The sequence below is a fragment of the Arachis stenosperma genome, chromosome 5 (assembly GCF_014773155.1).
Source record: "Arachis stenosperma cultivar V10309 chromosome 5, arast.V10309.gnm1.PFL2, whole genome shotgun sequence".
NCBI classification, from domain to species: domain Eukaryota; kingdom Viridiplantae; phylum Streptophyta; class Magnoliopsida; order Fabales; family Fabaceae; genus Arachis; species Arachis stenosperma.
Genome location: NC_080381.1, coordinates 27,361,110 through 27,373,990, shown reverse-complemented (window position 1 = coordinate 27,373,990; position 12,881 = coordinate 27,361,110). Strand labels below are relative to the sequence as shown.

At 28.9% G+C, this 12,881-nt stretch overlaps 1 protein-coding gene across 4 annotated transcripts; it reads right to left on the bottom strand.

The window, feature by feature from the left end:
- Positions 1 to 4,875, bottom strand: LOC130981703 (type 2 DNA topoisomerase 6 subunit B-like). Of its 4 annotated transcripts, none has more exons than XM_057905349.1 (12): positions 4,737 to 4,875; positions 4,481 to 4,629; positions 4,305 to 4,385; positions 4,177 to 4,203; positions 3,706 to 3,811; positions 3,535 to 3,610; positions 2,758 to 2,778; positions 2,307 to 2,503; positions 1,669 to 1,813; positions 1,337 to 1,529; positions 916 to 1,046; positions 1 to 454 (listed from the first exon to the last, which is right to left on the bottom strand). In XM_057905349.1, the coding sequence occupies exons 2-12, from the start codon at positions 4,590 to 4,592 to the stop codon at positions 152 to 154; spliced, it is 1,392 nt and encodes a 463-aa protein (XP_057761332.1). In that variant the 5' UTR covers positions 4,593 to 4,629; positions 4,737 to 4,875; the 3' UTR covers positions 1 to 151. The 4 variants fall into 4 exon arrangements, with proteins under 4 accessions (XP_057761332.1, XP_057761331.1, XP_057761333.1 ...); XM_057905348.1 differs by having other exon boundaries at positions 4,481 to 4,580; XM_057905350.1 differs by having other exon boundaries at positions 4,305 to 4,400; positions 4,481 to 4,580; positions 4,737 to 4,870.
- Between the last annotated feature and the right edge of the window lie 8,006 nt (positions 4,876 to 12,881).

The window sequence follows — 12,881 nt, the reverse complement described above, 5'->3', positions numbered from 1 at the left end:
TTTAAGCTTTTCAACATGTATATTAAATCTGTTATGAATTTGTGTTCAGCAGTACCTTCTGTTTTATCTTCTATTCAATCGAAAAATAGAAAAACCGTACTCTAATTGTCCCGTTGATGAAACTTCTGGTACACATTTCTAAGTTACAACCTCAGAACAATTGCAAGTCCAAATCATCTTCACCTTCTTCCATGTCGTTTTCTTCAAACTCCAATTCCTGCGCACGATCATCCACAAAAAGGGAGGGTGCAACTTTGTTTTTGTGGGGCTTCTTGTCGTTCATCTCTATAACTGAAACTATCCTCTCTCTAATACAATTCTCCATATTTTCAGTTCCAACTACTTGTGACTGTAATCCAAGCAGAGAAAAGCATTCTTCCTGGAAATTTAAGTCACTAGAAGACAAGATCAGCCCAGCAATTGTTTTTGCAAGATCCGGGGCATAACTTCGAACCTGAAAGTGAAAGAAGCAACTTCTTATTAAGGTCATAAAGCTGACCAAATGTAATGTAAGGCCACATTGCAAACTAGTCGCCAATACTCAAAGATAGTTCAGATTACGACTAAGATGGTGAATTTCATATTAACAATGGCATAATGTAAGATCGAAAATTAGCAGAGCAGAATATCTCCAATTGGCATATGTTATGAAAAGCCTTAGATTGATCCCAGAGAGAAATGCCAAGCAAGAGAGAGGGATTGTTTTCTCTATTTTAATTTTCTTTTATAGAGTGGATGAGTGATTGACCAATTAAAAAGTTATCACAACCATTGTTTTCTCTATTTTAATTTTCTTTTATAGAGTGGATGAGTGATTGACCAATTAAAAAGTTATCACAACCACCTCTTATACTTACATAACTGATTGTACAACAGAGAGAAAGCAAGTCAACACAAGGTCATAAAAGAACTCACCTGAACTGCATGTGAACTTAAAAGAACTCCTGCATGCTTCTCCTTCAAGTCATCGAGGGAAAGTTTAACAGCTCTTTTAACAAGATTTCTCTCAGTTTGAGTAATCTTTCTTGGTCCCGGTATCACAGTCTTAACAATACGTCAAGGAAGCATATCACCAGAAATGGAACAGATAAGCATTTTAACACATCACATGAAAATCTTTAGAATTGTGTTCATATTGGGAAATACGTAGGGCTAGCATATTTTCTTACCAGGGAAGAAAAAGTGCAATTTTAACAGAGGCATAGAATTGCCTGTTTCTATGAACTAAATTTGGCTAACATAAAAGAATCAAATATTGTCCAAGATAAGAAATGTTTCTGTATCTAAACTGTATCAGATAAAGCCAAAAAAAAATATCATTTTAATGATGGATATTGTTTATTGTACGAGTGAAGCACAATATCAACGTGAGTATCTCTAGTCAAGTTTTCCCATTCTAGTAAAGCAAGACGATCTTGCTGCACTATCCCCCCTAGTTTCAAACCATAGCTTTTCCAGTCAATGCCTTTCAGTGCCTTCATAAGTGACTTAGAGACTGTACCAGGGGAAAAGTCTTTGAAATAGAAAACCTGATATTAAACATTGTTATCAACTTATCATCCATTTTAAACAGAAAAGAAGCGTGTTATCGTGCAAACTAATTACCAGATAAAGAAAATCTAAGATATAAATGAACTAAAACAAAATCCAAGAGACTTGTTGAGAAACCTCTGTTTTATCACCATACTTCCTGAAGCACTCAGTGTTGTCTACTGGCATGTTACTTATTATTATGACTGCCTCCATCACCAGTTCATTATGCTGATGGTTTTCAATGCTGCAAGCTACTCCACTCCCAACTTTGAGCTGCTCCCTAATAAAGTTTCGAGTAGATAATTCAAAACATATTAATACTATGGCTCAAGATTCTAGAGGCTCTTTATTATATAAGCATAGAGTATGCTTAAAGAAAGTAAACAAAACACGATAAAAAATTTCTTGCTCTCACTTCTATATGCAAAACAACTTTCCTACAGAATTTGACGGATCCAGTCCAATAAAACAGCAACATGTTATATTTAACGTACACATCAATGTCTTATGGATCACATGTAATAGAGAACATTTTGGATTCATTAAGTAACAGATTATGACACCGTATAAAGAATTGACAAGTACGCAGATGTACATACATATCCCATCAACAAATTTTCAAATTCGAAGTATCGCAAGCAGAGCAGAAGTATCTTTGTTAAGTGACTAAGAGAGGAAAGTGAAAGTCTAATATTTACTCAATCTATATAAGAAAATGAAATTATATAATTCTAAATGAAAAACAGGGATCTGAATTGATATTATGAATTTACCAATTTGGAAAGCAATAGTGGCACTTGTTACTTAAGGTATTTCCATGCCTTAGTACATAATCTTCAAGGCCTGACTTAAGAAGATCAAGATTTGAAGCTGGGATTGGTAATTCCTTGTCCCCATTTGCAAGAAACACCTTTTCATATCTTGATCCAGGTACATCACAATCTTCTGCCACCAAATGAGTTGCAACGTTCTGGACGAGAAATCAAAGTGAATAACAAAAACATTGCCACCAAAAGCTTGATAAAGATTCTGCATTAAATTTCCATAACTGCTTGAAGTGTAGTTTGGAAATTTAATTTGGTGGATTTGTTTTCTTTGCTGCTGATCACAAATGAGGTAGGGGAAAATGATGTCCGACAGCAGCACCCACTCACAGGAAGTTCTAGTTATTTGAAAGAATATTGGAACATTTGAGAATACCATAAATATGGCAGTTTAACTTACAGGAATACTTAAAATCATCATCTGCAAAAAATCAACAAGTAAATAAATAATTAGCAAAAATATGAGGAATTCCAAAATACAGCAGCACGCGAAGCAGGGACAAAAAATTATCAAAACAACAATAAAATCCTCCGTGCAAATTTACTTCAATTTTTGTATGCAGTGAAGAGAAAAATAGGGGTAGCAAACTAATATTTAGTGAAGCTATCTCAAAACCTCAACCTCTTAATTGAGTATGGGGAAACTATGCCATTTGAGCTATTACTCATTGGCTATCTTCGTAACTATATTTAGCAAATTCATATTCTTGGATTTCTTAACTAGCAATATTTGATACCAAATTGCTTTAGATAATACCCAGTGGAGAATGGCAAAATATACCCAATACAGCCTCATTGGCTTAACTACTTAAGTGGTCAGTTGCCCTCGAATACAGTAATACTTAATTTGTTATACCACAGACCAATATTAGTTTAAATCAATGAATGTAACTAACTTTAACCATTGGAGTTTAGTTAACTTCTACCAATATACTCCCAATTCCATAAAAAATTTGTCCCAAAAGTCTTGTTCTTGGTTCACGCTTCAAATTTTGCATAAAGAAAAGTGTATCAATTGTTATTGTGCTAGGACTATCTACATATGTGTAGCAAAACATAAAAAGTTGATCAAACATGTTCAGATTGAAAATGTTATCTCACCAGAATTTGCATTCATCCCAAGTTTTTTATTAACATAGTGCATAAATTGATTAGATGAAATGGTGCAAAACATTACCTTCTCTAAAAACTGATGAATCTCAGCCACTAAGAGATCAATGCTAACAAAAGATGAAAGACATACTTCACTGCCACTGCAAAAAGGCCAAACACACAGTTATTGAAAAAGAAACTTAATAAGCAACTAATGAATTAGTATTAAATTAATGTATTCAAATGACTTTCGTACCTGAATCTTGCACCATTTTTTGTGTTTGAAGTTAGCCTAGTTATTTTGGAAGAATCACTTGCTTTCAAGTTTATCGTGTAGTTATGTATCTCAGTATCACTAATACCTACAATTTCCATAAACTACATTTAGATTCTGATAACAAATATATTAAACATGGTAACGCTATTAAATAATTGAAATCTATTTCAATGTTATGCCACGATGTAGAACAATTATACAGAATAGCACCCTATCCACATGGTTGATGAAAATTGAGGAGTTCATACGACAGATACCTAAGAGTAAAACAATTTTGCTTAGAGGCTTATACAAAAGGCTTACATATTACCTCTGACATTACGAGCACTTGAATAATGACGCAGATAAGAAAATAGCTATCGTTCCCAATTTTCGCTTGACGTGTATGCATATATTCAGTGAAATCGAAGCAAAACTAATCGTGAGAACTGAGAAGAACATTAAACTTACTCGTGGTTTTTATAGAAAGCATTCCATCTGTTTTACAAGCATCAAATATAAACATCTCATCAATAAAATATGAAAATTATGTAGATGTTTTTTCCTCTCTAAAATGAATAGTCCAATTGTTAAGTTACCCCAGTTGTCAGCATCATCGTTGGAAGAAAACCTCAAACCTTGAAATTCTTCTAAGCAGCTTCCATTTCCAGTATCAGAGACTACTCACAAAAATTCTAATATTATAAAATAATAAAGAGAGGAACAAAATTAGAAATTAAAAATCACGTTAATAGTAAAGGTTTGTGCTCGTTACTTGAGACTCGAAGAGAGGAAGACGAAGATCGAGCGAGAATCACCGAGAGTCTGCAAATCTGCTCAGACAATCGGCATCTCTGAAACGCTGAAGATATTAACTGAAATCGCATACTCACAAGTTATAATTAACAAAACGAATGGCATAATCTGAGAAGAAAACGAAACTCAGTCAAATTGTGCAGCCAAGAGAAAAATCAGAGAACACAAAAAAAAAAATCAACAATTCGCAGATAAGAGAAGAAAGCAAAGCTCACGTGTAAGCTTAAATTCTGAACCGAAGAGAACTCCATTCGGAATTACAACACACACGCAGTCACACACTCTTTCTCTCTCTCTCTCTCTCTCTCTCTCTCTCTCTCTCTCTCTCTGAAAATGGCGCGCACCTGAGCACGGTTTTTTTTTTTTGGACCTGCATCTGAGCACGGTTTTGAAGACCTGGGCATATGAAACAATTTCCTGGGCTGGACTTCCTCTTCCAAAAATATGGGCTTCCTCTTTCTCTTTATTGTTTTTCGTTTTCGTGTTTTTGGTAAACATTGTTATTCTTTTCTTCTTGTAAGGAATTATCAAAATGCAAAAGGGTTACGGTCGAAAACGGAAACTGCCTATCAAATCGTTAAGAAATTATTCAGTTTGGTTCTTAACATTACATTCGAGATTCAATTTAGTTTTTGAAATTTTAATTATTTTAATTTTAAATTTTTTAAATTTTAATTACATTAGTTTCTGTAATAATTTCTATCCCGAAGTCAATTGAAAAATTTAAAAACTAAATTGAAGCAATTAAAATTTTAAGAATTAAATTAAAATTTGAATGTAACTTTAAAAATCAAATTGAGTATTTTTTCAAAATTAAAATGAGACACCGTTCTGGTTATGTTACCGTTATTATATTGAAGTGCCTTTTTTTATTAGAATATTGAGATAATTTTTGTTTTTTAATTATGAAAAATATACAATGTAAATAAAAAAAATTTACCGCAAAAAAAAAATAAAATACAATAAAATAAAATCTAATATAGATAAAATAGAATAATTAAAGTGTACATGAATGATGTGAAAGGTATTTAATTATTGAAGTAAAATAAAAATTAAAGGGGATGAAGTAAAAAAAAGGCAAAATGAACATATATCTTTAGGTAACATTTTTCTATTAGAGGAGTGTTAGGATGTCAGTAGATTTTGTGATTTATAATTATCAATTAATTATTAATAATATTTTTAATAGTATAAAATTATATTTAATGTTAAAAAATTATTCATTTTTTTTATTGACTAAATACTAGTCAGATCTTAATAAAAATACTGGTCTATAGACTTTCTCTTCTCATTACTTCCGTGCTAAGACTGGTGCCAGCTGGCAGTGCAACAAGGTAATTGATTGTAGAGTTGATTGGGGTAACGAGGCAATTTAAGGATTATTAGTAACTTTTTATTCTAAAATTTTGAATTATAATTAAAACTGTTTAGGGGTCTTTATCGAGATCACAAGTTCAGCAAGGTTGAAATGTTTATTTTCTGTCGCCCAGAAGAGAGTGAACATTATCATGAAGAACTTATTAAAATTGAAGACGACATATTATCATCTCTTGGGTTACATTTTAAGTAAGAGATACCACTTATGCCGAAGGACATCCTTTCTAAATTTTAACCATGATTTGATTACTATATTTGATATGATTTTATGTTTCTGTAGAACTTAAGATATGGCTTCCTAATATTTAGGTGCACATGCTTATCGTAAATTTGATGTGAAAGCATGAATGCCTGGCTTAGAACGGTTTGGCGAGGTATTGCAAATAGTAATACATTTTTTATTTATATTTTTTTTTTGGTATTCTTTTTCTATCTATATTTATTATAGTCTATTTCTATTAATTAGGTCAAATTTAATTGAGAAATAGATCCTCTCTATTTTTTCTAACACTTGAGAGAATAAAGTGTGATTTTTCATCTTTAATTCTATAAGTGGGACCAAAATTAAATAAAAGAGAGAGAACAATAAAAAATGAGATTTTTCACTAAACACCATCCAATTTTTTTTCGACCTGAGAGGATCCACTCCCAACTTAATTGTACTCGTATACTCATCACAAATACATTATGGTTCTTGTGTAGAAGCATTTATGATTTCTACACATGTAGTGTGATAATGGCGATAGTATAAAGTGCCAAGTGTCAAAATTGGGAGACTGAGATGTGAAAAGGTAGGTGCAAGGGCAACAGTTATGTGGAAACTGTTCATGCACAGATATCAAAATTGATGGAAGCACAAGTTAAGGATCCTGGAATAAAATTGAGAAGAAATACAGGGAGTTAACAAAATATTTGTATAATGTGTATAATAGAGATTTAGAGATGTTTAATTCAATAAAATATTAGATATTTATTATTTTTGTTATTTAGATAATTATTTGGGATAATATAAGTATATTGTATTTGAAAAATTAGTAATATTTTATTCTAAATATTCATTTTTTAATTTATATTAGACTAAATAAATAATCTATTATACATATTATATAAATACTCTATTGACTCTCTAGCAAAATTCTAAAATTTAATAATAAGACTTTATGAGATGGTTTTTTTTTATTTGTAACTTTTGAGTAGATAGATAAAAAAAATTGACCAAAATAATATTTAAAAAAGTGATACATTTCAAAATTTTAGAAATACAAATTATATTTAATACATCACAATATATATATACCCATGACTAAAATACAAAATTTTGATATATGTATAAAATATCACAAATTATATTTATATTTAATTAATTATTATTTTAATAATTTATATTTAGTTTTATTTTTAATATCAAACTTTAATTAACTAAAATATTTTTGTTAACTTCATTTGTATTTATATTTAAAATAATTGAAATTATTATTTTTTCATATTACCATAACATAGATATATATGACATTTCATACTTATTTCATTCATTTGATCAAATATTGAATCTAATTTTTTATTTTTTTATTTTTTTATTTACTCTTTAAACATATAAAAAAATTCATTTTTTTAGTTCATCCAAATATATAAAAGAATTCATTTTCTTTTTAGTTTTTCTTCTTTAAATAACTTTTTAGCAGATTTAAAACTCAAATGCAGAAATTTCAATAACACCTTTCCTAATTATTCAAACCAAATCTCTAAAATATTCAGACTAATTAGTTATTAGTTACTGATTTAATCGATGAATCACATATTAAAACTATTCATTAGATCATAATTAAATAATCATATCATATTAGATTTTATTTTACATTCTTAATTTAATCATAACTGTATTTTTTATTTTATTTCTTATTGAATTAATTATTATTTTTAAATTTTTATTACTCATAAATTAGTTTATATTTATTATACTATATTCATAAGTTTATATTTATCATATTTTTCAAATATTCATAGAAAAAAAGAATAAAGACAATAATAACAGAAATCTAAAATATATTGCAACGAATAAAAAAATAATTCAGACACATTTTTTCTATTTTCTCTTCTGTTCACAGTACCATAATTGCATAAATATTCAAATTACTTCTTATTATATGTTTGTACCAGGATTAGCTAACAAAATTCATTTAAAATTCCATTATACACTATTTTTCTATAAGCCAAACATTTTCATTTCTTTTTTTTTTTCATCTGCATCTCATGTTATGATTTATTTTTTTTTAATAAATGTTCACTTTTACATGTATCATTAGTTTTTTTTTAAATATTTTTCATCTACTCAAAGGACAAAACAATATGAGTCCAGACCCGAGTTTGACCCGCGTTTCCTTGGTTCTGGGTCTGGATATGACAAAAAAAGAACAAAATAGATAATTATATTAGCTCAATTTATATGCACTTAACCAACTAACTAAAATGTTTTTTGTAATTACTTGGATACACTCACTTTATCAAAAACAACATTCAGCCTATCATCACAGTCCATTATTATTAATTATTAATTATTAATTAGTGCTGATCTACTTCATCTCCAACGGAAACTAACACACTCCTCCATGTAATAATTATTGTACACATCCTGCACAATTCTGCAACAATATAGAAGATATTTTTTTCTACAAATATCTGTCAAAATTTTACAATGATATTGTATTTTTATATGTGTAGAAATTATATATGCTTCTACATCAGAAAATTCACCATTTATTATTTACTTTTTTTTTTTCAAAAAATATATTCTTTGTTTTAAGATTAGGTAAGTTAAGTTGGGTTGTGTGAATTCGACAAGTCAAATTCGTCGACTAATTCCTACGATAGGTTCAACCCATATTTTTTGTTAGTTTGAGTTGAGTCAACCAAACTAATATACAACTCTAGATCATACCATGCAATTCAGTGGAGCTGAGGCAATGGTATAGTGGAAAAATGGTTGGCCTTCTAAAGAGTTGCATAGAGGTTTGAGTCATGCTTAAAATAAGAAAATAGATGGTGTACGAACGAGTGTGTGTTGTAGAGTGTAGACCCAATATATTATGATATATGATGCAATTAGTTTGCATGTTCTCAAAGTTCACTTGTCATTGTTTGATGAATTTGCTTATCTGATGAGTGTTTTATAAGCGTTTTAATTTATTCCTCTAATATTTTAACTGATATTAACAAGATTGACTGGTTGTAAAAAAATCGTCACATAAATATTATATCTATCATTAACTTAATTTCTATAAATATATAGTTTTAGTTTTACTATTTAAATAATTGACAGCGTATTTTATATTATTATGCATAAAAAATAATACACCACTTAAATAAAATAAACTTTTGAAATGTGGATATATTTGAATTAAAGAAATTAATATGGTATTAGTTAAAAAAATAAAATAAAAAAACATTCAATAAAAAAATTTCATAACTCAATTAGAAGATAATTGATACATTTGTGATTACTTTCTATACATTTTACACATTTTACTACATTTTTTCATTTCTTGTAATTTTATCAATGACAAAAATGAATAGAATGAAGCCCATCTTTTTTTGTGCTTAATTTATTTTTTTCTATTTATCTCTGTCGTGACAATTGATCAACCATCCAATAATAATTATGAAAAATAATGTATACATATAAAACTACTAATAGAAATATTAATAGATTAAATATGGATAATAAGAAATCAGTTAAATATTAGTGAGTTTCACTTATTTTATATATATGCACATATGATTAATATTTTTAGCTTTAATATATTTTTTTGCCTATTTCATACTATAGCTACAGTTTTAATTTTCCATATTTTTATAAATTAATGTAATTTATATAATTTTACACTCAAATATATTAATCTACGGAAAAAAAAGTAAGAGTACTAATTATATCTAAAGGAATAACTCATGCCCGTAATTAATTAACAAGATTCGTGGTGGAAAAATCAATCAAATACCATCATAAGATATTATTATTACTACTTTGTTGCCAAATTACATGTAGAGATAATAAATAATTTTACGATATAATATTAACGTTTATTCCCAAAGAAAATTCAGTATAAAACAACAATTTTAGAATATTGGAATAAGGCATTTCATAACAACAATTTTTCCATAAATTAAAAACATATATATCTATTTTATTATACTTTGGTTAGTATGACACTTGTGCTAATAAAAAAATATAAATCTAAAAATCAATTTTTTCAGTTAATATTAATTAATTTTTAAAAATTTATTTTATTTATTTTAAATTTTAGACTTTAAATTATAATTTTTTAATTCTAAATCCTAAATTAGTAAATTGTAAATTTTAAACTTTAAATTTTTCAAAAAATATAAGTTTTTAGAATTAAAATAAAAATAGCTCATATTAACTAATTATAAACATTAATTTCTTATACTTTTTTCTTAAAAATATCCTTAATAACAATAATAGTAATAATTATTAAATTAATTATTGTGTATTTTTGTTTTTGTATTAATATTGTGTATGTATACAACTAATCAAGAAGACCCACCAGACCAATGATTTTATTGTTGGGAATTATGATTAAAAAGATGATAAAATTTTATATTTGTTATGGTTTTAAGATAAGATTAGATCTTTTTTTTTTAAAGAAATGTTTATCTTCATATTTAGTTGTTATATGGTTGATAACGATCACTACAAGAATATTTTAAAATAGTGACTAATTTTAGCGATTCACAACCGATTTTGCAATCAATCAAATGTTTCTAGGACAAAAAAAATTGGCCGCTGAATCGGTTCATTTAGCAACCGATTTAGCGATCACTCGTTATTAGTCGCTAAAATAGTCGCTAAAAATAAATTAGTGACTAATTTAGCAACCAATAACAAAGTCATCCTAGTTGGTTGGTGAAATTGGTCACTATTTTTCAACTTAGCGACTGAATTAGCAACCAAAACAAAATACTAGGATTTTGGGGTTCGTTGGTCGCTAAATCAGTCGCTATTTTTGGTTTAGTGACCGATTTTGCAACCAATATTAAAATAGTCTAAAAAATTATTGGTCGCTACGAAATTAGTCGCAAAATCAGTTGCTAATGATTAAGAAAACGATCAATTTAACGGTCAACTACAAAATCCAGGTTATAAAGCAATCGGTCGCTAAATTGATCGCTATTCTTATTAATTATTGACCAATTTAGCGACGAATAAATATTTAGACAAATTTAATTGGTCAATAAATCAGCCACTATATGATTGGTCGCTAAATCGAATGCTAATTAAATATTTAACGACCAAATTAGCAACCGAATAAAAATAATATTTAGGGTATACATGTAAAATCCAAAATGTAGTTAATTAGATAAAAAACCATAATCAAAATTTTTAATAAAACAATTTTAAAAAACATATCCATATTATTGAAAATTAGTTTACCAAAATAAAATTTTAAAAACCGATTTTTAATCCGTTAACCAAAACTAAAACCAAATTTTATGCAACTCTTGTTTTAAATTGGTTAACCAAATTGTTTTGTAAAACCAGGTTTTAACCAATTTTTTAACTAGTTTTTTTTAATCAATTTTTCTATATAGAAACCAATTTTTTAGACAAAAAAAATGATTATTTTTTTAAACTCAATTTTTATTTTTATAATTGGTTAAAACCCAATTTTAAAATTTTTTAACCGATTAATAACCAATTTTATCATATAAAACCCGTTTAGTTAATTAACCTAAACCAAATATTTACTTAACTAAAAAGATTTGATTTTTTAGTTAACCTTAACCATGTAATAAACTAATCATTTACTAAATCAGTCGCTATTCCGTCCTCTTTTTCTCCCAAAAGTCCCTACTTTTACCCTAAACCCCATTATTTCCAAAAGGCCAGAACCTTTATCACATGCATTATTGTAAAACCCGGTTAATTAACGGCTAATTAACCCATAAATGAGAATTTATTCTAGAAAGTTCAAAATGTGATTTTTGTGGCTAAATGTGATAGAGGAGATTGAGACGAGAATTTTGGTACCAATTTTATAGAATTCGGACCAAGATTGGACCGAACGGGCCAAACCGGGCCAACCGGACTCAAAGTGGGCCCTTGGCCCAATATAACTAAACCAAAACCCTAGTTTTCAGCACTCTCTCTCCTCATTACACACACACACACGCTGAAATGGAGGCCATGGGGGAAGAATACTCTCTCAAACTTCTTTCTCTCACTTGATCTTCAAACCACCATAACTTTTGATCTAGAACTCCGATTGTCGCTCCGTTTACGGCCACGCGTTCACCACGGAGAGCTCTACAAAACTCATACAATCAATCTTGAGGTAAGCCACATTTTTTACTTCGAATTTTCAGCCTTGTTTTCGAGTTTCATGAGCAAAAATGTTGAGATTTTGGGCTCTTTGATGTTATAGGACCCAACTCTCTTGAAGGAGAAGGTTAATCTTGTCTCCTTGGACTTTGGGTATGGTAAGGTTCTCAACCCTAGTGTAATTTGTGGTTCTATGATATTTGGATTTTGAGATGTTGTGTATGGGTATGATGATTGTGGCTTAGGTTGTGTATGTGTAAATGTTGAAGCTTGATTGGTGATATTGAAAAGCTTGAAAAGGGATTTGGTGGTAAAAAATCTGTTCTTGAAGGTGTTGAGGCCTTGAGAGCTTGAGGAAAAGTGGTTTGGAAGTGCTCCGATTGAGCTTGGAAAATCGGCTAAGGTATGGTTTCGATTTTCCGTATCTAATATGTAATGTGGTAGGAAATACTTAGGCTAGAGGCCCTAAGATAGGCATTGAATTGTTGATGATGTTGAATGGTTGATATATATAATGTGGTTATATATGTGATGATGATTATTAATGCCTTGATGGTATGATGTATGAGAAATATGCATGTTGTGATATATGCTTGATGATTGGTTATGGTTGAATTGTGGGTTGAACCATGTTGATGGTGAATATGAT